The sequence below is a fragment of the Oryza glaberrima genome, chromosome 10 (genome assembly GCF_000147395.1).
Source record: "Oryza glaberrima chromosome 10, OglaRS2, whole genome shotgun sequence".
Taxonomy (NCBI): Eukaryota; Viridiplantae; Streptophyta; class Magnoliopsida; order Poales; family Poaceae; genus Oryza; species Oryza glaberrima.
In genome coordinates this window covers 14,424,530-14,450,760 of record NC_068335.1, presented here as the reverse complement: position 1 = coordinate 14,450,760, position 26,231 = coordinate 14,424,530, and the positions used below count along the sequence as shown (strand labels likewise).

General features: G+C 44.5%; 3 protein-coding genes across 3 annotated transcripts; 2 read left to right on the top strand and 1 right to left on the bottom strand.

Moving 5' to 3' along the window:
* Nucleotides 1–11,255: 11,255 nt before the first annotated feature.
* Nucleotides 11,256–13,649, bottom strand: LOC127786111 (protein IQ-DOMAIN 19-like). Its single transcript, XM_052313439.1, has 3 exons — nucleotides 12,672–13,649; nucleotides 12,342–12,587; nucleotides 11,256–12,279 (listed from the first exon to the last, which is right to left on the bottom strand). The coding sequence occupies exons 1-3, from the start codon at nucleotides 13,089–13,091 to the stop codon at nucleotides 11,545–11,547; spliced, it is 1,401 nt and encodes a 466-aa protein (XP_052169399.1). The 5' UTR covers nucleotides 13,092–13,649; the 3' UTR covers nucleotides 11,256–11,544.
* A 5,451-nt stretch (nucleotides 13,650–19,100) lies between these two features.
* Nucleotides 19,101–21,751, top strand: LOC127786068 (uncharacterized). Its single transcript, XM_052313393.1, has 7 exons — nucleotides 19,101–19,279; nucleotides 19,371–19,431; nucleotides 19,562–19,600; nucleotides 20,476–20,588; nucleotides 20,681–20,948; nucleotides 21,030–21,076; nucleotides 21,179–21,751. Exons 1-7 carry the CDS (start codon nucleotides 19,130–19,132, stop codon nucleotides 21,353–21,355), a joined length of 855 nt encoding a protein of 284 aa, XP_052169353.1. The 5' UTR covers nucleotides 19,101–19,129; the 3' UTR covers nucleotides 21,356–21,751.
* Nucleotides 21,752–22,896: 1,145 nt separating this feature from the next.
* Nucleotides 22,897–25,511, top strand: LOC127785716 (uncharacterized). The gene is made up of 5 exons (XM_052313115.1): nucleotides 22,897–22,968; nucleotides 23,167–23,197; nucleotides 23,656–23,784; nucleotides 23,883–23,957; nucleotides 25,477–25,511. Exons 1-5 carry the CDS (start codon nucleotides 22,897–22,899, stop codon nucleotides 25,509–25,511), a joined length of 342 nt encoding a protein of 113 aa, XP_052169075.1.
* Nucleotides 25,512–26,231: the final 720 nt, after the last annotated feature.

The following is a 26,231-nucleotide window of genomic DNA, read 5'->3' as shown; positions in this document are numbered from 1 at the left end:
TCAAATTTGACAGAACATGTAATCTGATTTGCCAGGGAGAAATTTAATTACATGAAAGTTTCAGATTTTTGAAATGAGAAAAATTATATATGATGAAGTGATTTTGAGATGAAAGCTCATATCGGCAAATTTGTTATATGGCATCTAAAAACATGTAATTACTTGGTGGACACTGCAAGAACGCGTATATGCCGGGCATTGTGAAGAAAAGGTAATTAGCTGTTGGACACTTGCGGTATTATTTTACTATTTCTAGAGGAATTGGATAGAGATATTGATGTGAGAATAAGATTATGCCTCTGCCTTCAGTCGGTTTACAGCTAACTGGTTTTATTCAAACCCAGGCCTCTCACTCTCCCAAATCCCCGTCTCTCTCCTCAAACCCTAGAAATTGAGGGCGTGAAGTAGTTGCAACAGCATGGTCCACGACTAGCAGCGAGTTCCGTTGAGGGTGATGACAGATTGAAGTTGCGCAGTGGTTGCACCGATGGAGCTGTGAACCTGGTGTGGTGTAGTCGATGCTTGGAACATTGGCCCTTGGGTGATGTGTAGGATCGAGATGTCGACTAGAGGGGGTGAATAGGCAATTTAAAACTAAATGGCACTTTATCAAAACTAACCTAAGTTGCTAGGCAAGGAGAGGTGCAAAGTTAACTAAGCAACTAAGTTAAGTTTTGCAAACCTAGGGTGATATGAGCTCAAATATATCTCTAGGAAAGTAAATCACACACCTAAGTTAAGTTTTGCAATCCTAGGGTGATATGAGCTCAAATATGTCTCTAACAATGTAAATTGCACAAATGTAAATGCAACAAATAAAATGAGACAAGATACAGGGCATTTTTCACCGAGGTTCGGGAACTCGCCGGTTTCCTAATCCCAGTTGAGGAGAGCCCAAATCCACCGATCAACCACGAAGCCACCGCACGCCCCCTTCGTTAAGGGGTGGGCAAGGTGGGAGCCGGCCCACGGAGAGGACTACCCAAGCCTCGATCACTTTGGTAGTTCTTCCTTCACTCCGAAGGTGGTGAACTCCAAACCACTCACAACCGGCGCCGAGCCTCCTCCACTATCTTCTCGGAGAGGTCACCGGGCAACACCTCCACAAGCCGTTTAGGAGGCGGCAACCTCCAAGAGTAATAAGCGATGACCCGGCTCTGAGATGATCAAGTGACACACTAGCTCTACAATGAAGCAAAAGCACTTGACTATTGGCTAATCAACCCTCAATCACACCTAATGGATGAACACAAACACTAGAGAGTGTGAGAGAGTGTGCAAGGGGTGTACGCAAGTGAAGCAAGTGCCAAGAGAGCTCCCTTGCTGCTAGTGGGGGAGTATTTATACTCCCACCAACCAAAACATGCTGTTGGGGGTCGAAATCCCCCAACTCAGTGCACTACCGGTCAGACTGGACTACTATGCAACGGTTAGAAAATTTCCTAGCCGTTGCAGTGCATTAGATGCACTGACACATAGGGGGCCAGTCAGATCGCAGGTGTGCGGCCGGTCCGACCGGCCAAAACTCGGTCAGAACACCGTCAGCTCGATTTGACCGGCTACGGCTCTGGCAGCTCTGGATCGCCATCCCAGAGCACAACCGCCAGCCACTAGGGGGCCGGTCTGTCGAAACAAGAATTCGGCAATAATAAAAGGGGGTAGCGCACGAGACCTAAAAGTGGATGGATGCGGAGACAAAGGATTTAGACAGGTTCAGGCCCTCTCAATGAGAGGTAATACCCTACTCCTGTTTGGGGATTTGAATCCGTCGGGTGAATTATAGATCTGACGATCTAGTTGTCTCATGCCCCCTAGAGGGCCTCCTGCCCACCTTATATAGGATGGGGGGCAGGATTACAAGATAGAAACCTTATCCAATACGGTATCGGTTTCCTAAATCTACTTTACAATCTTATCAAACCAGGACTTTAGGCCGTTCCGTAATATACAAGGAAACGTAATACCCAAGTCATAATCTGTTACATATTCCATATATATAAGTTATCCCCTATAACTAGTCGGATAACCATGCCGTGTGGGTATGGGGTACCCATATTCTCCACAGTAGCCCCTGAGACCTTCACAGTCGAAAAAATAATCTTCTCTCGAACTAGATTACTCCAAAGCCGAGTGCTTCAATCATCTTTGCCATGGTCTCCCGAGTACTTTTACCAAATCTGAAGACTGTGGAGGGCTGAAAAATAAAGTCAGGTGCATCGACTAGATGCACCTAATAGGTGTAGCCATCGACTATGTGGTTAATTGAACAAACCAAGCATATAGTCAAGGAATAAATAATCCAACCAACCGAGTGGCTTCGATAATTATAGTCAACCAAGCGACTTGATATTAATATGTAGCATATGCGATGTGAATCCCTGAATAACATGATCCGAGTGATATACCGACTGCTTTGTAAAATATGATGTAACCTAAAGTTGGCTACATCATTGAAAATTCACATAGCAAAACAGCTATAAAGAAGCTTGTATGTTGTGAATAAAGAAATTTCCAAAGTATTGGGCATACGCCATGCGCACACTGTTTTAACAGATGTGCTTAAGTCCCTAGAAGACACATGGTTCCACCACACCTTGAAATATATGGCATATGTGGTATAAAATCCGAGTAAATAAACTCATAAAGGATTTACCAACCGCCTGGAAAATGACCAAAATATATAATTAGCCTAAGCCATAATATTGGTCAATAAAAGTGCACACTTATGTGGCAAAAAGCAATGATATTGTATCCAATCAATTGCTTTATGAACCCAAACAGCGCCTTGACTTATATAAAAAAGTCGGCGGGGAGCTATATAAAGCATTACTGTTTGGCACCTTTTAAAATGTATTGTACCAACTCCTAAAAAGTTGAGTAACTGCGGTATAAAAGGATTTTAAGGTATTGGGCACATAATCACGTGCACTTTTGCCTAAGCAAAAAGATGCGTAAGTCCCTAAAAGAACGTGACAGGCCACACCTGAAAATATGGGCTGCAGACATATTAGGCCTAGGCCAAAAAATATGCCTTCGACACCCTTTAAAGGATGACGCATGTAACATGCTCCCGAGTAGTAAATCTTTCGGGTGATATAGACCAAGTGTAGCTCATATGAATAGCTTCTGATCTGAGTGATTATCCTTTATGGGATACTCCAAAATAGATATAACAATTGAATTCCGACTGGCACAAGTATTCGGTTGATAACCCATACGGGGAATAATAAATAGTCCAGTCTTTGAGCATAGAAAATAGACCCATGATCATCAAATTCATGTTGCACGTATCCGGAACAAATCCAAATTGAAGGTATGATACTGGTGTTTGAGGTAGTAAGCCCCTGAGTATATAGCTTGTCCTTCTATCGTAGTCACAATTGTCCATTGATGGTAGCTGACGCAGTTGGCATAGAGACAAGACGACCAATATAGAGATAATATTGCCCACCAGAGGTGGAAAAAATATTGGTAGTAGTGAAGATAGTGATACCAATCAAAAGTGATGAAGTTGCATAGCCGTGGAGGCGAAGAAACCAGTCGGCAACAGTCAGGTCAGCCAGCAATGAATATGAAGGCGCCCAGCGATAAAGTTGTGTCGCCATAGCAGCGAAATAATCAGTCGGTGACAGACGATGCAGCTGGTGAAGAAGATGAAGATGCCCATTAGTGGCGACATAATAAGCCATCCATGAAGGCGAGGATACCGGTCGGTGGTGACGAAAGCAAGCCGACAGTGAAGATGTAGACACGCATCAAAGGTGATGACGAAATCCACCAATCATGAAGATGAAGAAAATAGTCGGCGACGACAAACGCAACCGACAGTAATGATGATAAGCAGCAATCATAGATGATCAAATATAATGACGAAGTTGCCCATCAATAACAGTAGAGTGGGCTATGTTGAAGAGGCTTGACAGGATGTTGATGAAGATAACGATGTCGGTGATCCAGTCGATAGCAACCGTGAAAGTGAAATAATAAATCGGCGAAGACATAGTCATCCATTAGCAACAGAGTTGATGTCAGGACCGATGAAGCAGATGTGCTGGTGATGATGTCAGTGACAATAATCCATCAAATTGGTGTTATAGCTGTTGCAGATGCTTCACTTGGAGGAAAGTAGATGATGTTGTCCAACTCGTCGAAACTGAGCTGATTGGTTGATAACTCTGCTCTAAAGCAAAGACGAAGATAATGACTCCTGGAATTGACTCGTTGGCTGATTAATTGATTGCTTCAGCTTGTCGAATTTTGAGAGTCTTGTATTTGTGTAGCCCCCGACTCTTTGGTTAGTTGGGAAACAACTGAACATAGAGTCGAGAACTGTAACTTCTTATCGTCAAGTAGTCATTGCTTGAGTGAAGATAAATATTGAAGATTAGAACACCACTTGTTGTAATAAAATAGCACGGCATCATATTTGGTGACGTATGCCGAGGTGTCGAAACTCTTGTAGTCGTCATGGTTGGTGAAGTAGAGGCAATAGAGTTTGCCGATGCCGAAGATAATAAAAATGAAGTTGCTCCACCATGGTGACAAAATTGTATAGCCGTGATGAAGTGAACACGAGTCGGCGGCAACAGAAGCAAACCGGTAGTGATAACGCGCAGTTGTGAAGATAAAAGCACCAGTCGGCGCAGCATAACCAGTCGGCGACGGAAGATGATGATGTCCATCAGTAGTGGTAGCTGTATAAACCAGACGTAGAGGCGAGGGCACTAGTCAGCAGCAGACGAGACGACCGGCGATGAAGACGATAAGGCCAATCAACACTAGCAGAATCATGCAGCCATGGAAGTGAAGAAACCAGTCGGCAGCAGACGTAGGCAACTTGTGTTGAAGATGCTGACGCCTATTAGCGGTGACGGCGATGTAGCCAGCCGTGAAGAAGATAGCATCAGTTGGCGTCATAACAGGCCAGCCGTGTAGGCGGTGACACCAGTCGGCGGCGGATGAGGCGGCCGGTCGGTGAAGCGGCCGGTCGGTGAAGACGTAGACGCCCAACAACGGCGGCATAATAGGCCAGCCGTGCAGGTGGAAACACCAGTCGGCGGCGACGAAGGCAAGCCGGTCGGTGAAGACGTGGATGCCCAACAACGGCGGCATAATAGGCCAGCCGTGTAGGCGGAGACACCAGTCGGCGGCGGCGAAGGCAGGCCGGCGGTGAAGTCGTAGATGTCCAACAGCGGCGGCATAATAGGCCAGCCGTGCAGGTGGAGACACCAGTCGGCGGCGACGAAGGCAGGCCGGTGGGTGAAGACGTGGATGACCAACAACGGCGGCATAATAGGCCAGCCGTGTAGGCGGAGACACCAGTCGGCGGCGGCGAAGGCAGGCCGGCAGTGAAGTCGTAGATGCCCAACAACGGCAGCATAATAGGCCAGCCGTGCAGGCGAAAACACCAGTCGGCGGCGGCGAAGGCCAGCCGGTCGGTGAAGACGTGGACGCTCATGAACGGTGGTGTGACCAACCAACCGTATAGGCGAGGACACCAGTCGGCGGCGACGGAAGCAGGCCGGCGGTGAAGTCGTAGACTCCCAACAGCGGCGGCATAATAGGCCAGCCGTGCAGGCGGAGACACCAATCGGCGGCGACGAAGGCAAGCCGGTCGGTGAAGACGTGGATGCCCAACAACGGCGGCATAATAGGCCAGCCGTGTAGGTGGAGACACCAGTCGGTGGCGGCGAAGGCAGGCCGGTGGTGAAGTCGTAGATGCCCAACAGCGGCGGCATAATAGGCCAGCCGTACAGGCGGAGACACCAGTCAGCGGCGACGAAGGCAAGCCGGTCGGTGAAGACGTGGATGCCCAACAATGGCGGCATAATAGGCCAGCCGTGTAGGCGGAGACACCAGTCGGCGGCGGCGAAGGCAGGCCAATGGTGAAGTCGTAGATGCCCAACAACGGCAGCATAATAGGCTAGCCGTGCAGGCGAAAACACCAGTCGGCGGCGGCGAAGGCCAGCCGGTCGGTGAAGACGTGGACGCCCATGGACGCCCATGAACGGTGGTGTGACCAACCAACCGTATAGGCGAGGACACCAGTCGGCGGCGACGGAGGCAGGCTGGCGGTGAAGTCGTAGACTCCCAACAGCGGCGGCATAATAGGCCAGCCGTGCAGACGGAACCACCAGTCGGCAGCGGCGAAGGCCAGCCGGTCGGTGAAAACGTGGACTCCCATGAACAGTGGTGTGACCAACCAACCGTATAGGCGGAGACACCAGTCGGCAGCAACGGAGGCAGGCCAGTCGGTGAAGATGTTATCTCCATCAGCAATGGTAGCGGAACACACCGACCGTGGAGGCGAAGAAACCAGTCGGCAGCGACGAAGGCGGCCGGCGGTACATGTAAAGAGACAGAAGAAATCTCTAATTAGAATCAAGAAAACTAATCTTGCGGATATATGTCTGCATATACCAATGCATATATGACGCATGCATATATTGTTAATTGACGCATGCATATATTGTTAATTAGCCAATTAATCTCCTGTGGTATGAACACTTAGATGCATTCACACATGCACATCGTTAGACTGATCCGTGGTCCTGCACATAGATCGCAGCTCCGAGTCCGGGTCGAATCCAAGTCGGAGAGAATCAGACTCGGGGCAGCCAGGTACATGCAAAATAAGAAACCACAGATCGAATAGAGATTAGTAGCAGAAACAAATAAAAAAGTGTAGATGATTATGGATATTAATTGATGCACGTATGTATGCATGAAGATCGGTCCCATGTTTGGACTGTGCAGCTCCGGGAGTAGTACGTATGCAAACAAAATCATGGTTAACACCAATGATCCAGATCAGGTGATTTGCAGACGTGGTTTAAGGGCTGCCGGGAGAGTGCACGACGCGATCTGTAGCACGGTGTCCCAACATGCGGCTCTGCATGCACAATGCGCAGCCGCGCCGTAGCATCTCGACGAATTCGCATTGCGAGATCCAGCCATATCGTTGGAACATGAAAATCAGAAATAACAACATGTACATCAATCAGCAATTAGGAATCAACCAAATAATAAAAGCAGATTGGAGCGACAAACTCGTGGGGTCGAAGATTGATTTGATCAGAAGACGGCGCCAACAGTGGCGATGATATATTCCATCACACTTGTCGATAGAAAACTCAGCGCACCCCTACCTGGCACGCCAACTGTCGAAACATGAATTCGGCAATAATAAAAGGGGGTAGCGCACGAGACCTAAAAGTGGATGGATGCGGAGACAAAGGATTTAGACAGGTTCAGGCCCTCTCAATGAGAGGTAATACCCTACTCCTGTTTGGGGATTTGAATCCGCCGGGTGAATTATAGATCTGACGATCTAGTTGTCTCATGCCCCCTAAAGGGCCTCCTGCCCACCTTATATAGGATGGAGGGCAGGATTACAAGATAGAAACCTTATCCAATACGGTATCGGTTTCCTAAATCTACTTTACAATCTTATCAAACCAGGACTTTAGGCCGTTCCGTAATATACAAGGAAACGTAATACCCAAGTCATAATCTGTTACATATTCCATATATATAAGTTATCCCCTATAACTAGTCGGATAACCATGCCGTGTGGATATGGGGTACCCATAATCTCCACACGGTCAGACCAGGGTTAACCCGGCGGTCGTACCGGCCGCTACCCGCCGGTCAAACCGGCATATATGCCTCGATCAGACCTGCCCTGGTCAGACAATCTCAAATGTATATAAATTGAAAGAGTCTAAATGCAAATGACCTAATGTGGCAATTTGATCATCTCTTTGTCTAGGTCATTACCCCTCTTAATAGTACAGCAAAGCTATAAATAAACTAGCACAATTTTGATCGCCCAACTCCTTGATCAATTTAAAATTAAAACATTAGTTTAACGTCTTCTTTTCCTTTTGCTTTGCGCCATCAATTTTAGTCCACGATAATTATCCATGCACACATATAATGTGATCCTATCTCAAAATATATAACTCAAAAGAGCGGTTAGTCCACAATAAGCGCTTGTCATTAATTACCAAAATTAACAACGGGGGCCTAGATGCTTCATGATGTCACTGAGGAAGAAGTCCGTCGCTACCAGGTTGAAACCACCGCGCCACACTTGCCACCAGGACATGTCGGCGCCGATCGCTGCCACAGCCGCCATTAGTCATCGTCTCCGCCCAAAATCTAGGGTTTACGATGGGGATCAATTAACTACAAGAGTCCTCGAGGCTGGTTTGAACCGGACCCAATCAGGTAGAAATAAGTTCGACCAAGGGCAAACTTGTCTTTAATGGTTGTTTCTCTCTCCAATTACTTCGTAAATAATAAAATAATACCGCTAATTACCGATTTTTTTACGGTGCCCTACAGTAGATACGCATTTTTGCATTGTCCACTAACCAATTACACTTTTTTGAATGACCCGTAGTAAATTTTGCCTATCTTCAATCGGAAGCTTCGTTAAATCAAGATGATTAAAAGTCTTGTGCTTAATTTGTGCTGGCATTTTCGAATTGAATGTTTGAGATTTCAAAATTGAAAGTTCATTGCACATGTTAAGTTAATGTTTTAAATACATGGAGCATTTCTTTTTTTAAGAAAAGAAAAACGGAGTACGAATCCTCAACACAAACATGGAGGCTAGGACTTTTTTTCTCGTGCGTGCGCGCCTGGCCCTGAATCGGCTAGGCGCGCCGCGTGCGCGGCCTAGGTTCGCCGCGCACACGCGCAAAACTAGGTAGACAACCTACCCCAGATGAAACCAGCAGCTTGCTCCTTAATGAGGGTGATGTTGGCAATGCACAGTACGTCGACATCTTCACTCTTGACTAGCCTTAGCTTAGCTATCCATAGGTAAGCTTAGCTTGGGCGAGTCTTGAGAAAAGGAAATAAATAAATAGAAAGATAGAGAGAAGCTGTTGGGGAGTTTGGACGGACGCTCATACATACGCTGTCACGCATGCACGCACGACCAAAACATGTCAACTTTGACGAGGAGTATCGACCGTCAGTTTGGTGATTGTTGGTTGCGTTCAAATCGAATATGACCGCATATTGTTTGACCATGCTGCTTGACATGGAGCAGATCTGACAGCCATCGAGATAGAGCAGCTTGTCTGTAGTTTACTGTCTTTTTTCAGTAGCAGCAGCGATCGTCGTCATAGGCTTTTTTTCGTGGGTGCCACGCGCCGACGTGCGTGAGCATCTCTTGAACGTAGTCCCAAAGCAACGAGCGGCGGCCGTTGGGATGGATAGCTTAGCTAGCTGGACGCCGGCCATGCATCCGTTGTCGTCGTAGCCCGGCCCGGCCCACGTGATCCCCGTGTGGTGGGCTAGGAGTTTATGGTTGTTAAGATTGATGTTATTTTAAACGATACCGATTTTTTAGTAAAGTTGTCATAAATGTGCATTCATTTAGTTTTTATCAAACTTTAGTAAATATATAAGAAATTCAGCTAAAATTTGGTAATAATACCAAAATGCCAAAATTTGATAAGATTTATTTCGACTACAATCTAAACAACCCCTTAATTTCTTCAAGATTTGGACAATAGATGGCAATGGCCCCGTTTCCCGTTTCACCGAGGTGAATTCACCCATTAGAAGGTGGGAATGGTTAGAGTTGGTTTTTCATGAGAATATAAACAAGAGTAGACATGTCCCTATCGGTTTTCGCGGGGGCGGGGATGGTCCTTCATTCCCATTCCTCGCTCCTAGTGGAGACCAGTGGCGAAGCCAGGAATTTAACCCTGTGTGGTCAATTACTACTAGTTTATATTTAAGTGGAGTCATTTCTCTAATTTTTCTGGATTTATACATGAAAATCAAGGTCTATAGGGGTGTTTTTCAAAAATCTATGGGGTCAGCCAACCTCATAGCTTATGCATATGCCCGCCACTGGTGGAGACCTGCACAGGGATCCAAGTTTAATGTTTTTTTTACTTATTTTACCTGATTTTATTACTGGTAATCTTTGATAAACGATAATATTGTGTTTTTATCATGTGAATTAGTAGATAATATTACTAGATATATATATTGATATATTAATATAAAGTAGGAATATATGTTTAATTGTATATATAATTTGACATATACATATTGTTTTAAGTGCGGACGAAGACCCCTCGAGGATTTATTCCCCATTTGGGGGATGGGGATGGGGACAAAGTTTTTCCCTATTGTATTCGCGAAGACGGGGACAAGGAAAGTTTTGTATCGTGGGGGTGTGGATGGGGATGCATTCCTTGACAGGGAATTCCCCGTTACCATCTCTAATTTGGATATTGCAATCTTCTAAAAATACTTGTTTAAAACATATTGTTATAAAAAAAATTAATTTTATAAATGAACTGCGAACTCGATCTACACCAAACCCGATGACATTGAGATCTAACATCTTAACGTCAGATGCGTTGGCGCTAACACTTTGCAAAGAATGGAGCAGCTGATGCTTTGTCCCGATGCAGCTTGTCTCATAGGGTGAGCTTATGGGGCCGATGGATTGAGATCCAGTGCAGTTGTTACTATCACTGCAACTTTAGCAGTTGCAAGGTAGCTGATGGATCAAAAACCAGCGGCTCAGATCATCAGAAAATACTATTCACGAATCACTGTAGCGTATACTGTTACTATCACTGTTCACGAATCACTGTGGCAGAGCAAATCCAAGCTATTGGCTGCATCGATCCAACGGTAATAATATGCTATCACTGCTAAAGTTGCAGTTGTTATTACAACTGTATTAGATCTCAATTCGGGGCCGATGTGGTAGGAGGTCAGTGCCAATTGTCCTCCTAACCTCAACGCAAATAAGCCTGATGCCAAGGTAAGGGGAATTTGGCACCACTGTTTATTTTTAAAATAAGTTTGTTCTAAAAGGGTTAATTGTGAAAATTTTGGTAGATCCCCTCTCTCCATAGGGAGAAAACGACGAGCGTGGTGGGCCCACTACGACGAGGTCAAATGGTCAATTAGTGTTTGGGTCGTTTAGGCCCACCAAAATTTAGAGAGCTCCACCCAAGGGCTTTAAAGGGAGGCCCATTCGAGGCCCAATTTTGCCGGCCCTAATCAAGCCCAAAGCGATATAACACTGCGTTTCATCGCAACTACAGATTGTACGTACCTAGAGTCCTAGAGTACAGAAGATGAAATCATCGATGAAGATTCTGTGGTTCATTCAAGAACTGGATCGTGTTCGCTGGTTAATTGCGCATCAACGATGAATTGTAGCACTCCGTAGCCCGTACCACTACTCGATTCAATTGATGGCAAAATTCCGCACTATCGATCTCGTTAATTTTCATTTGTCCTTCTTCCATCATTCATCAGAGAAAAAAAAATCATGTACAGATTCAGTTCGAATCTCTCACATGCACTGCCCATTATCGTACAAATCATCCACGCATTACATCGATCGAGATCACACGTTGTGTTGCTCACATCTCTATCAACAGTTGGAACACGGAATCGTTTGACAAGAATTTGCTCAAAAAACAACTCGAAATTGATTGAAATTTATACAAACTTTGACGGAAATCGGCGAGCGAGCAAGTGTTTGGTCGATCAGTAGTGGCCCCTGTGGAGGTCGAAGCCGACGAGGGAGCGGCAGTAGCCGACGGTGGTGGCGGCGGTGAGGACGGAGCTCGTCGTCGACCCGCACTCGCTGTCCTTGAGCGACGCGCTCGATCTGTCCAGCTGCTTCACCGACCATGGATACTGCCCGTAGCTGTAGAGGTGGTGGTGGTGGTAGCCGTGCGCCGCCGGAACGCCGACGTGCGACGACGAACGCTGCATCTTGACGCTCCTCGGCACGCCGCCGCCGCGGCGGCGGCTGGGCTGCCGCTCGAGGTGCGGCGGCGGCGGCGGCGGCTGCGGGAGGTGAGGCTCGGTGCGCTGCCTCGGCGCGCTCTGGGAACGCGCCTTGGCGCGGGAGGACTGCGTGTTGGCCATGTAGTTGGGGAAGAACTCGCCGCCGCCGCCGCCGCCGCCGCCTGCGGCGGCGGGGGATGGCGGAATGTACGGGCTGCTCCGCGCGGTGGCCGGCTCGAACGGCGAGAAGTCGTCGAAGTGGCCGCTGTACGACGCGTCGCGCGGCGGGCTCGCCGCGGCCGCCGCCGTGAACGCCGACGACGACGGCGCGGGGGAGCACTGCGCGTAGTAGCCGTACTCCGCCATCCGCCGCTCCCTCGACTCGCTCGCCGCCACCGAGCAGCTGCTCCGCCCCCGCCGCCGCGGCGCCGGCTCACCCACGTCCACCTCCACGATCTTGGCCTGCTCCTCGCCCGACCTGTCCATCTCCTGCAAAGCGCGTACATAAGAAAGTTTCCACGGCGGCGCGAGGGGAGGCGCGCGCGGCTTACGTAGGAGCGGCGGTGCCGGGGGTGGTGCGGCGATGACCGGCGGTGGTGGTGGTGGCCGTGGCCATGGACGTCGTCGTCTTCTTCCTCCTCGAGCATGCGCATGCGCTGTGCGCGGAGGCGGGCCTGCGCAACGAGCAGCGCCTGCATGCGGCGGAGCGTGGCGGTGGCCTGCTTCCTCACGAGGTTGCCTCTGATCAGCGCTTGCAGCTTCACGAGCCCCCTCAGCGCGCACAGCGCCTTCCTCGCCTAGCACATTCCACAAATTCTCTCAAATTTCGCCCAAATTTCGATCGAATGGGTGCGGAATGAATTAGTGCTTTTTGAGCTCACCAGGTAGCCTCTGTAGGTGGCCTGGATCATGACGGCGGCGACCACCTCGACGGCGCTCGCCGACACGTCGTCACCCTCCGCCGCGGTCGCCACGGCGGCGACCGCCATGGCGTGCTTGCTCTGCCCCTCGAGATCAGCGACGTCGCGCGCCCGCTCCGACACCGACGCGAGCCCGGACACGCTCGGCTCCGGCGTCGACGGCGCCGTGACCGCGGCCGGCTTCCCCATCGCCGCCGCCGACGCCGACGCAGACGACCGCCGGAAGCTCCACCGCTTCTTCTCCCTGGTACTCGCCGCCACCACCTCCACCGCCGGCGTCGCGTCGCCGCCGCCGTGCTGCTGCCTCTCCCCTGATCTCCTCCCACCCCCATCCTTCTTCCCCGCCAAGAAGCTCCTCAGCCACCTCCCCGCCTTCCCCATCGCCAAGAGAAAACCTCACCAAGATCGCTCGCTCACACGACAGCAGCAGAAGCAGGGACGACTATATAAGCGCTCGCCGGCGAGGGAGAAGATGACCGGCACAACACCCAATCACCAACCACCACACAGTACAAACGCTTCTCAGTCAACACGAGAGGTGATCAATGGCGAGCCGGGCCGGCATGTGATGTGATGTGAGCGAGGAGAGGAGGATCGGGAGGAAGGAACGTGGAGGTGGGGATCCTAAATTCCCGAGCTACGAGCTACGAGTACGAGCTAAAAGCTTGGCTGTCAGAATCTTTCGCCATTAAACTACACATACAGGACGAGAAGATGGCGGAGAGCCGGTGAGAGAAGCTAGTGTGTGTACTGACACTGTGTGTGCTCAGCTGAGCTTGGGGCCATGCTCGCTTCCAATCATGGCCATGCTCGCGAGGAAGACGATGGATTGGCTGTCTGTCTGTCCTTGTGGATTGTGATCTGTGTGAGGTGCAGCCTGTAGCAGCGTAAAAGGCAGCAATGGTCTGAATTTTTCTTGGATCAGTCACTAACCAGATACATACATAGTACTATGATATATCTGTCTGCTGTTGATCTTTCTTCAACAAACCTCTCCATTCCATATTATAAGATGTTTTGGGTTTTTTCATAAGTTAAACTTCTACAAACCTGATTAAATTTGTACAAAAATTTAGCCACATTTTTAACATAGAAAAAATATATTACAAATAGAGATTTAATGGAGGTTTTAAATAAAAATTTGGTATTCTTAATATGTTTTCTTATAGAGGTTTTTTATTGTCCTTGAGGTTGTGCAGTACCAAATCCCGACCGTTGATCTAGCATCATCCAACGGTTAGAAATCGTCCGTACCTCATGGTATTGCACCTCCTCATCGAAGCGGTACCATGGGTGGGAGGGTATTTCTGTCATTTCCTGTTTCACGAGAGGAAAAAAATCGTCGGGAGGGCAGCGAGACCGCGAGAGGCAGGGGCAGCCAGATGCGCGACGGCTACGTGGCGGGCTAGATGCGCGATGGCGGCGGCGGTCGATGCGCAACGGCGGCGGCGGGATGCGTGACGGCGGCGACTGGATGCATCACGGCGGCGGCGGGCTCGATGCACGACGACGCGGCGGCCTAGATGCGAAACGTCCCTGGCCAGCACAGACGACCAGCAAGAGAGGAGACATCTTTTCTGTTTGCCCGATCATACCCCTGCTAAACCAACGGTTAGATTAGATTGGTACCTCGTACCTCATGGTATCTCATGGCACCTCCTCAAAGATAGAAAAGATAAGATTTGCTCTGGTCCAAAAAAAAAAACCTCGAGGTACTGGTAAAAGGAGTATTTGACAGACAGATTTAGTCAAACCGAAAGATCAAACCTAGAACATCTTATAATATAAAATAGAAGGAGTATTTGACGGACAGAGACCATGAATAAAACCGTAAATCTCGTGAAATTTCCTGAACATGAAATAAATTTGTCTCATAAAATCCTGAACATGAAATAAATTTGTCTCATAGTTTGTACCTGTCATGTTGGCGACCATTTTATCCTCACATTTCCCAATTAAACATATCTGCTGGCGAAAACCGAGACATGTGACCGTGTCTGCGTGAGTTAAATAATAAGATGATTGCCCTGTCCTTACTGCATTTTTGTATGAAGAAAAATGTTATTATTTTCGCAAGTGAATCGTTGTGGATATCTGCATGTTTTTGTATGGATGCATGATCTGTAACCAGGGGAGTTGAGATTACTGGTTGGCAACCACATGGTTGGTCTCCTATAATGGTTTCTATTCTCCTGTGACCCTTGTGTAACTTGTGTGTCGGGTCATCAGAGACAAACAACACTAGTGCAGGTACTAAACCCAATTACTAACAGGAGAGAATAATAACAAACAAAATCGTATACCCTAGATAGTTACAAGATATACTTAGTAAATATTACCTCTTATTTTGGATTTCTTACAAATTACAATCTACTTAGTCTTTTAAGACTTACTTTCCATATAGATTTCTCATATAACTTATTGCAAAAAATAAACCTCTAGCCTAATGCAAAGTAATTGACACCGATACTCTTAAAACCCCGTGGTTATTGGCGTCGACCTCCGATAACCAATAAGGAACAAAAGTCTCCACCTCCATCCCTCTCTCACCACCTCCATTTGATTTGGCATGAAATAGACCAAGTAATTAATATATACCTTTTTCTCATCCCCTATATTTTTTTTCATTGTACTACATGATGTTTGAGCTCAGTTCAAACGTACCTCCTGCACCACTCTTTTCGAATCCAGTTAATTTTGGCATAAACTTTTTTTTTTCAAAATGAAATTGACCAAGTAATACACCTCCTTTTTTTTTCATTTCCATGTGACTTTTTCTATTTCTATTGGATGATGGTTGAGATGGGGGATACAATCTAGCCTATACGGGGTGTGAAGGTCGGCACAGATAACATCGGCGTTGAGGGTCAACGCTAACGATATTGGTGATAACAATCTCTATATCATTAGCCATGGTGGACTGTATGCCACCCGCGCTATGTTTCGGCGCCAACAACATCCAAGATGCCAGGTTTGGAATGAGTTTGATAGAAGATCTATTTATAAAATATGTTTTTAAAAAGCACCAAATTGCTAAAATTCCACATCCTAATTGCTGTTCAAGAGGCAAGACATATAGAATGATCATTTCACCCAATGTAGCTAATTAATCCACAAAGGATATGATTGATGTGGTAATTAATTGAAGTGCCGTCGTTGTAGGCAGGTTTTGCAATGGACATGGACGAAACCAGTGGCACTGTCAGTCGTACGTGCAAGGAGTGTCGGCAACTGAAGATGAACCATCATCATGTACGTGCCCCAGGCTAACTAATAAAAGAGCAGAAATGCAGAATTCAGGGATGAACAGTGTGCTGCTACAGCTGCATAATAAGTTTGTCACTGTCGTCGTCGATCGGTCGCACAGCAGAGTTGGTTGTGTTCAACGTGTGCATGCTAAGTATAGGGTGTGTTTAGTTCCTTCCAAAGCTGGAAGTTTGGGTTAACATTGATATGATGTGACTGAAAAATTGTGTGTGTATGACAGATTGATGTGATGGAAAAAGTTGAAAGTTTAGATCTAAACACAGCCATACATTCAGGCAGCTGTGTGTAGAAAGCTGCAGGGAACTGCAGGAACCGCCCTGCCCATGCTGCTGGCCACAAATTGGCCCCGTTCTTTTCTCCAACAAAAGTTGTATTAAGATTAAGATTTTTGTGGCATGCTTTTTAAACTAATAAATAGTACGTTTCGTGCGAAAATTTCTTTTCCCAACTTACCCAACTCATCTTCCTCGTTTTTCCCATGCATGTTTTTCAAACTGCTAAATGGTCTATTTGTTAGCTTATCAGTTACAATTGAAACTTCAGTTTGAGGGCTTTTTTTGGATTGAAGGAATTTTTTTCAAAAAATGAAGGATTTTATTCCTTGGAAAATACTTTCTATGAGCTCCTTGGAATCAAAGAAATAAGGGTAGCAAAGTCCTATGGTATGGTTTCTTATGCCCTCATTTCATAGGAAAACAAACATGAGGTCTAATATCGTCTTTTCATTTCCTTTGAGAACTCCAATGCACTTACTCTCTTTGGGTCTGTTTGGGGAGCTTAAGATTCTGATAAGCAGCTGGTTGGTAGCCTGCTTCTGAAAATCTGGAAAAACTGGGTTTCCCAGCTTTTGACTTCTAGTTCATTTTCTAGATTCTACAACTACAGCTTCTCAGAATCTGGACCAATAGCTGTATTGTTTGTGGGGACTTCTAATTTTGGGAGAAGCTGCAGCGGCATAAGCTCCCCAAACAGACCATTTATGTCTATACACACTCTCTCTAATTCCTTCAAAAATCTTGTGTTTTATTTCCTGTGAACCAAAGCATTGCTTCTGATATCTTTTGTTCTGAAGTTCTGTAGGATTCTACTGTGTATGACATCCTATTTTTTACGTTTTTCATGTTCCCGCGTTTTCAAAATCCTGTGTTCCAAAAAGAACCTTTAAGACTTGAGTTCATTTACAGGTTTTTATTTTCAGCTCTAACATTCCTAAAAGTAATACAGACATTAACACTTCCATTCATGGATCAATTTTGGTTATTTTGTTTTGAATTTCTATGGCTTACCTGCCCTACCCCAACTGATCAGAGCCAAGTAGCCGGTGGTTTTGTTGCTGGCATGTGGCGCCACTGTGTCATGTGCATGCATTGCGCTTGCGCATAATAAGGAGAGAAGAGGAAGGATAATTAAGCTTGGGCTGTTGCAGAGCAGCTACAGATTATTGCAGAGGTAAGGTATAATGGTGTACATGTACGTGTGCAGACGATGGTTCCAGGAAAAGACTATGGGTCTATTTGGAGGAGATTCTGGCACCTGAAGATTTTCTAGAAACTGCCCCCAAACAATCTAAATTTTTACTCAAATTATAAGAAACTGTAATTATAGAATCAAAAGATAAACTAAAAGTTAAAAGCTGGGTTTCAAGATTCTCCAAATTCTTACTAACTAGTTTCTCGTTGGCTGTTTCTCAGAATTTAAGCTCCCAAACAAGATCCTATGAATTGGCCGGCGGCACACTGTTGCATTGCACAGCATGACAGCAGCACAGGTCGATCTGATCTGATCTGCGGCAGGGCATGCAGCTGCCATGCCTGAATGCCAGGCAGATGCATGATTGTTCTATTGGGAAATCATTTTTGTAACTTCAATCGGCAAGTATGTGTATATGCTCTTGATGTTTTCGTTTTGATGTGGGGAGAAAGTAGATTCAATGTGAGATTTTCAATTGTTTTCGAGAATTCATATTTGGAATAGTAAAATTTGACCGGAGTTTGATTGAAACTTGACGGAAAATGTTATACCACTAGGCTACTTATAAAGTCATCTCAAAGAAGATAGGGAAATGTCCAAGGTGGGAAAAAGAGATATTTGTGCAAAGAAAAATATTTTCGCCCGCTCTAAAACAAAACGGAACACTTACAGTTGCTCTACAACAAATCGGCCACTGCCAAAACTTAAATTCTAATACTTTGTTTCGAAGTTGATTTTATGGTACTTTCAACATGATTTCTTTTTCAACATTATCTTTACAAGTCGCTAAAAACACATAAATGTTTTATATGTGAAATAACTCAGTGGCGAACCGGTGGCGACATGCCGATGGGGAGAGCGGGCTGGCTGCCAGCGGCACAAAGCCCACAGAAATGTAATGAAAAGGAACAAGTTCACTTTGAGTTCCCTCATCTTGTCAAGTTTAGATCACATCCTTAAACCATAATACCAGATATAATGTACTATCCATTAACTTACAGAACCAAAATACACAAGGTCTTGAGATAGTATTGAGACCGGTTTTGAGTGGCGTGGCACTGAAAGTCAAAAAGGAAATAAAATATTTGGTATTGCGGTTTTCAAGTACGTAGGCCCTGTTTCTTTCAGCTTGGGATTATTATAATCTAGATTATTGAGTCAGATTACTATAAGCTAGATTGTTATAATCTGTAGTAGAATAAGTGGTTAGTTGTTTCTTTCCTAGATTATCAGAGCCTAGATTATTGGGTTTGTAAGTCTAAAGAGAGAGTGGGGTGGCATGGTGGGTAATTTTTCACCCAATAATCTAGAAAAAGCTCACCTAAATGAGCTTATCAGATTATAATAAGCTGGACCCCGGATTATAATAAGCTACTTCAATAAATTGTCTGTTTCTTTCAGTTTACTTCAAATAATCTGGATTATAATAATCCCAAGCTGAAAGAAACATGGCCGTAATCCAAACTGGACGCCAATATGAGAAACTTAAAGTGAACTTATTCCTAATTAAAAGGCCCACGCTATACAGCCCACAGAAGTATAATGAGAAGGCCCACGCTAAACAGCCCACGTAATAACCGCACGGCCCACGGATCCGATCCGAGCACGGCAACCTGCCTCCTCTTCTCTCGTCTCCTCTCCTCGACTCCAAAGTCCAAACTCTCCAAGCAGCAGCAGCAGCAATGGAGGACGACAAGACGACCCAAGAATCATCGGCGGCGGCGGCGCCGCCGCTGATGAGCCTCGCGGACTACGCCGTCGGCCCCATCCCGACCCTCCTCTACGTCCCCGGCTTCATCTCCGACGCCGAGCAGTCCCAGCTTCTCCACCATGTATTCCTCCCCGGATTGCTTGCTTTTTTTTTTTTGTGTGTCTCTGTGATCTTGTGGTTTTGATGCGTCTGGTGCTCGCGGGGGGATGCAGATTTACCAGGCGCCAGCGCCCAAGTGGAAGTCGCTCAAGAACCGGAGGCTGCAGAACTGGGGTGCGTGTTACTCTCTTCTCTGAAGTCTGATCCCTCGCTTGGAAGAGCCCCTTTTTTTCCCCTTTCCTTTTGCTTTGCAATGAGCAAGGTTTTGAGTTTTTGACTGAATTCGATTTGTTGGTTTCTGCAGGAGGAGTGGTGCATGAGAAGGGGCTCCTGCCGCAGGCATGTGAGTATATAGCAATCAAAGCTTGCAAATTTTAGCTCAACTTTGTGGTTTATCTAGTGTGATTAGACAGGATATTGCATGATTGAAGTGATATGAATTTCGTGGTGTTGTTTTATGTGATTAGACAAGAAGATATTGCATAACTTAAAGTGATCCCCTTTTAAGTTATTGACCTTTTGATTCATTATCTAAAAAGATCTTCTTGTTCAAACTGTAAGCATTAACAGCTTGTCTATATTAAGGGCTTGGATGCCACAAGGTTTCTTGTCTGAACACTGCATAAACAGAACTAAAATTTGGGTCTCCCTCTGTAATCTGCTCAAATGAAGTTCCTTAGGTGATTGAGAATTAACTCCTAGAATAAAGCTTAACAATCACCGGGGTTGCCGTGTAAAACCGTTTCAAACAGCATCAAGCTCTTTCTTGGCCAGCAGAGTAGTTTACAGTAACAATGTCATGAACATCTATTGGCTAGTTTGGCACAACTCAAGATTTCCCAAATTACCTTACTTAAGGGCTTCAATTTACAGCCCCTCTGACTGGATCCAACTTATTTGAGGCTTCTAGTGCAATGAGGATTTAGGCTTAAATGTAAGGCCTTAGAAACCTTCACCTTTGGCCTAGCTTATCTTTAAAAAATGCATAAACTGAAGCAGTAGTTCAAGCTAGTCCAAAAAGGTTCCCTAAATGACTATATTTCTTATTTTGTGGACTGCAATTATTTTCTGGTATTCCATGCTTATTTGAAAAACAGTGATACTTGGATGATTACAAGTATGCTCACATTTTACTTTTTGAAATATGCAACATTTTATTATTGAAGTATCAATCTATATATCAGTGAAATTAAACTGAATGTGCATCTCATACTGCAGTACCTTCATGGCTAACAAAGATAACCGACCGAATCTGCCAATGGACTGGTTTATTTCCTTCAGCAATCAATCATGTTTTAATTAATGAGTATCATCCAAATCAAGGGATCATGGTTTGTAGTTTCCAGCTCCTTATTGTTTTTTCCCCTGGCATCATATTATTTTTTGCCGTACACTGAACTACAAGTAACATTGCACATTTCAGCCACACCAAGATGGTCCTGCCTACTTCCCTGTTGTTGCTATAATTTCTCTTGCTTCACCGGTTGTGATTGACTTTACCCCTCATCAAAGGCTTAAAGGGGAGGACTTTACAGATCCCCAAAATGCACACTCTGGAGAGTCGCAGGCAACTACAACAGAGAGCAATGGTTCCCATAATCTTGAAGGTGCAAATGAAACTGACCCTGCTTCTTCATCACTTCTTCTGATGCCGTGCAGCCTGCTGATATTCAAAGATCAGGCTTATACAGGTTAGATGAGTACATTTCTTTTCTGCTCATCTAGGCACATTTGAAAACTTTTTTTTTTTTGATATTTGATGAGTTTTGCAGACTACCTGCATGGAATACGAGATAATGAGCTACAAAACCTAGACAAGGTGCCACAGTTTCAAACTCTGTAAATCACTTGTACATTTATTTGACAAACATTTGAGCAAATCTCGTACATAGAAAACCTAATACTTTTGTCTCATTGGCAGGTCGCCAATATGTTACAGTGCCCAGAATTCAAGCATCTAAATTCTGGTGATGGGCAGGGGAACACAGATGAGTCTTGCAGCCTTGAGCAAAGTGGCGTCTACCGTAGGACTGCGACGAGAGTCTCACTAACGTGTCGGCTGGTGTTGAAAGTTCACAAGAAGCTGTTCAAAATGTAGTCTATTCCTGTTGGTTGGGTTAACAAGAAACAGTGTAGAGTATATTCTAAGAGTAACCTGTGACATTATGCTGGTACCGAAGACTACTGACTGGTGTACAAGGCCTTGATCTGCAAGCTGGAACAGCATGATTTGTCTAAATTCTGAAAGAAAGAAAAAACTGTAGTTGTTTGGACTAATGGGCAATATGCTGCTGCATGGAAGAGGGCCCTGACTCCTCAATAGTGTTTAGTTTTGAGACATTACTGTGCTTTTAATGCCCGTAGGAATTCAATGGCATATGGCATTGTACTATTGTGTTTTTTCAGTTTTAACTGCTCATCCTATATTCGGAAGGAGCCCACACTTTCAGTTTTAACTGCTCATCCTATATTATGCTGTTGGGATCGTACAGAATTTTGACAAAATCAGTTTAATTTCTTCAGTAACCAGACAAATTCTCGCGGTATGTGTTTGAAATCACTTGAGAACCTAATTGAATTGGACCATTTCTCCCTGTAGTGCGTCCAAAAGAGAAGGTTCTGAAAGATCCAAAGGAGATCACCAGTTTGAGGTGAAGAAACCCAAGACCCCTAACCTCGTTTGAACCGATCAAAGCCACTTGCTCCCTCTGTTTCAGATTATAGATCATTTTGATTTTGATTAAAGTTAAACTACTATAAATTTAACCAAATTTATAAATAAATATACTAATATCTACAACACCAAATTAGTTTTATTAAATTATAGATTTAATATATTTTTATAATATATCTGTCTTATGTTAAATATATTACTATATTTTTCTATAAATTTGGTTCAACTTGATGCAGTTAGACTTTGACCAAAATCAAAAATAACTAGTAATCTGAAACGGGGTAGTACATAATAACACCTACACGCATCCCATCTTTCCCTGATCGATCCATCCAACCAACCATGGCCGCCGCCGGCGGTTGCTTGCTTCTGCTGCTCGGTGTGGTCGCCACCGTCGCCGCCGGTGAGTGCAACGACGACGAAGAACTTGCACGCCGGCGTAAGTACACATGTCGCTGCAGAGACATATATGATGATCGTGAACGTGCAGGTGCAGGTCCGGCGTGCGAGACGGCGAGGTGCGGCAAGGGGCACTGCGTGGAGGAGCCGGGGCCGTTGGGGCTGGACGCCTACCGCTGCGACTGCGACGCCGGCTGGTCCAACATGTTGAAGCTCATCCCGGCCTCGCCGTGCACCATCCCAAACTCTACACCATATATATGCCTTCTCACTTCACAGCAGTTCATATATATACTCCCGCAATTTCATAGTACTATTATAAGCTGTTTTAACTTTCTTTTTAATAAATTTGTTTTAAGTTTATTTAAACTTATAGGAAAAACAAACATATTGTTAAATTATATTTAATGCGAGATTTAATAAAATTAATCTAGTGTTTTAGATGTTGTAAAACTTAATAAAGTTTTCTTGTGTGGAAATAAAACTTAATAAGTTATAATGCTAGATTTCACTTTTTTTTTAGTATCCAAACTTTATTAAGTTTAATCAAGCTTAATTTAGGAGCGATGGATTTAACAAACCTTGCAGGCACCGTTGACAGCGCGTGCTTCAACACCAGCATCTCTCTGCCCAAGCAGGGGCGGAGGTAGTATATGTTAGGGGGGTGCCCAGGAACCCGGTCAAGAAAATTTTTAGCTATACCTCATCTATTTTCACCATGTATGCACCCCCTCAATACAAACTTAGGCATCCGTATCAGCTTAAACTCGATCTAAAGTAGAGTAAATTAAGCAAGTGGCACCACCCTCTGTTTCGCTCTAGCTCCGCCCCTATGCCCAAGGGCGGCATCCCGCTCACTAACAGTAAGTAAGCTGATCCATGATCACATGACGGATTGTTTCAGTTTTTCTATACCATTTCTGCCGAAAGTATTTTACTACAAGTATTATTGTTGTTATCTCAAATATTGATTTATGAGTTCCACTACCAGTTAAAAAAAAGATATTCGCTCCGGTCCAACAAAAAGTACCTCGAAATATCAGTACCTCACGGTACCAAATCGTTTTCGATCGTTGGATTAATCGAAAACGATTTGGTACCGTGAGGTACTGATATTTCACGATTTGGTATCGTGAGGTACTGATATTTCGAGTTACTTTTTGTTGGACCAGAGCAAATCTCGAGAAAAAAATTCCACTATCAGCAATTGATGTGTTAGTATAAATAATACGATTTATCGGATCAGAAAAAAACAAACAATCTGGATTGCTTCTACTGCCATTACATAGCAGTGTTTTGCATAAACATTTTTTTTTATATTGCAGCTTGCGTTGCGGTCAACTGCGGGCCGGGAGGGCAGTGCGTGAAGGAGGAAGGGTTCAGCTACCACTGCGCCTGCTCGCCGGGATTCGTCAACATGCTCAACCTCACCGAGCTCCCCTGCATCAAGAATTGTAAGCTTAGCCAGATCGAAGAAAGCAAGCATTGAATTTTCTTTTTTCTTTTCGATGCCTGAACCTTGCTGCCTGCTGCTGATGGTGTTATTACTTAGGTGCATTCGGCAAGGACTGCGCCGCTCTGGGACTCTCCCCGGCGAGCACACCTGCACCGGCGCCGACACCGGCTGGTAATGATATAGCCATTAGCCAAGACAAACAATTCATTCGTCGACTAAATGTGGAACCACTTCTGTTATTATTTGTCTGTCTTTTTTCTTTGCCCGGCTGATTAGAATCGCTAGCATATCAACCACAATATATTCAAGAGAACTCCATTCATATCCTGGTAAAGAAAGCTGGCTAGGTTGGGCTTATAACTTTTTCGGGTCACTCCTGTAGGCGGCTGGAGTTCAGCTCGTTCGACTTTAGTAAAAGTTTTAAAACTCATGGTTAACGGGTAGATCGGTCTATATTGTTGGATTTTAATTGCCTCTCTGCATTTCGGTCTCAAAATGATAGTCCCAAAATTAAGCCTAAAAGGAGGTAATGTACCTTTGTGAAAATTAAATAGTTAATACTCCCACTGTTTCAGATCGTAAGATGTTTTGACTTTAGTCAAAGTTAAACTACTCTAAGTTTAACTAATTTTATAGAAAAAATAGTAATATTTTTAACCCAAGACAAATATATTATAAAAATTTATTCAATTACAAATTTAATGAAACTATGCTGGAGTTGTAAATATTTCTATATTTTTCTACAGAATTAGTCAAACTTGATGACTTTGACCAAAGTCAAAACGTCTTATGCCCTGAAACGGAGAGAGTAGATAACACCATCAAGTTCGGCTAAATTACTTCTGAGAAGGCCTAGTAAAATTCAGCTGGAACCTATTTTCGATCATGGTGCTTTAGTATATTGCATTTGGAAAATTGCCTCTTTTTTTTTTCAAACATTTTAGTTAATACCACGTTTTGTAGTTGCCTAACTTGAGGAATAATAGCTCTCTTTGAGATTCAAGCAAAGAGAATTGATTACCGTCGGGTGAACCAAAATGACCTTTTTAATAAGATGTGATAAACGTTATTTTAATAATGGAATAGATAAACCCAGCCTTTACATGCAAAGTGATATGAGCTTTTTAGGGTTTCTTCCCCGTTTACTATTCTGTCCTCATCTTGGAACCAAAAGATCTCGGTTTCTCTACGTTTCCTTCCACAACTAGATGAAAATATTTAGTATTGACATCTCTCATGAATAACTCTTTTACCTTCGTCTTTTGATACCGTTTTTATTTCTTCCTCTCTCGATATTTGTATCAATCTATTATCTAAACATTGCCTAAGGTTTCTTCGTCTGAACAACAAACTCTCTTTCTGCTTTCTTATCCAAGGCATCAAAAGTGTTAAACAATTCTTTTTAGCAAAATTGATTATATAGCATCAAATGTTGATCTTTTTGTTGTAAGTTACCTGTTCACTTTAATAGCACTATTAGTTCTCTCAATTTCCGTCACTTTAGCACTCATTGTCTATAGATAGAGAATCTTCCATCGAGAAACCTATCTCCGTCGTCTCATTTGGAATCACTTTAAGTTTAAAAACAATTGTTAGTTAGGACATCTACAATGTGATGGGTTATATGGTTAAGTCGTAATGAAATGGTTTTCGATAACTCTAATGTTAATAAATTAAATCTTATATGCAGGTACTTTACGGGGAACAAATTGGCTTCAATTATAGCTCCTGTTGCAAAAGTGTCAAGAAGAGAAATAAATGATGTACTCCCTCCGTTTCATAATATAAGACTTTCTAGCATTACCCATATTCATATAGATGCTAATGAATCTAGACACACATAGATTCATTAACATCTATATGAATATGAGCAATGCTAGAAAGACTTACATTATGAAACAGAGGAAGTAGTACACATGTTGTTATCTATACAACTCTTTGCCAATCATTGATGGTGATTTAGCAATACGATTTGCTCTTAATAATTGTCTTATCATCCGAATTATGTTGGCATTCTGTAAAACTTTGGGATGGAGAGATGGATATATCCTACGAACTATATAATAATGGTAAAATGTACTACAGAACACTTAAATTTTATGATCTTTGCTGTGAGACACTCAAAAAACATGTATCTTCCCATGGACACTGTAAAAATATGGTAATTAGCTGCTAGACACCCGCCATATTATTTTATTATTTTCGGAGGAAAGTGAGAAAGAAATATTGATTAAAGACAAGTTTGCCCATGGGCTTACTTGTCAATCTCACATATCCTCTCTTTCTCTCCTCCTATTCTTCCTTGGGCAGCGATGGGGGCGGAGGGGATTGCGGCGACGAGCGGCGATGGTTGAGGGAGCGAAGGGAGCTGGCAACCCTGTCCTCACCTCCTCTGTCACAACGCCCTCCACTCATCTTCTTTCGCGTCATCGGATCCCGCACCCG

Excerpts from the sequence above, each read along its gene's own strand:
- LOC127786111 (XM_052313439.1), bottom strand. The coding sequence starts at position 13,091 with ATGGGGAAGGCGGGGAGGTGGCTGAGGAGCTTCTTGGCGGGGAAGAAG. Across the intron at positions 12,588-12,671 it reads CCACCTACAGAGGCTACCTG|GCGAGGAAGGCGCTGTGCGC; the intron begins GTGAGCTCAAAA and ends GGAATGTGCTAG. Across the intron at positions 12,280-12,341 it reads CCCGGCACCGCCGCTCCTAC|GAGATGGACAGGTCGGGCGA; the intron begins GTAAGCCGCGCG and ends CGCGCTTTGCAG.
- LOC127786068 (XM_052313393.1), top strand. The coding sequence starts at position 19,130 with ATGGAGGACGACAAGACGACCCAAGAATCATCGGCGGCGGCGGCGCCG. Across the intron at positions 19,432-19,561 it reads CCGGAGGCTGCAGAACTGGG|GAGGAGTGGTGCATGAGAAG; the intron begins GTGCGTGTTACT and ends TGGTTTCTGCAG. Across the intron at positions 20,949-21,029 it reads CAAAGATCAGGCTTATACAG|ACTACCTGCATGGAATACGA; the intron begins GTTAGATGAGTA and ends TGAGTTTTGCAG.
- LOC127785716 (XM_052313115.1), top strand. The coding sequence starts at position 22,897 with ATGGATTTAACAAACCTTGCAGGCACCGTTGACAGCGCGTGCTTCAAC. Across the intron at positions 22,969-23,166 it reads GCATCTCTCTGCCCAAGCAG|CCAAGGGCGGCATCCCGCTC; the intron begins GGGCGGAGGTAG and ends CCGCCCCTATGC. Across the intron at positions 23,958-25,476 it reads ACCGGCGCCGACACCGGCTG|GTACTTTACGGGGAACAAAT; the intron begins GTAATGATATAG and ends TCTTATATGCAG.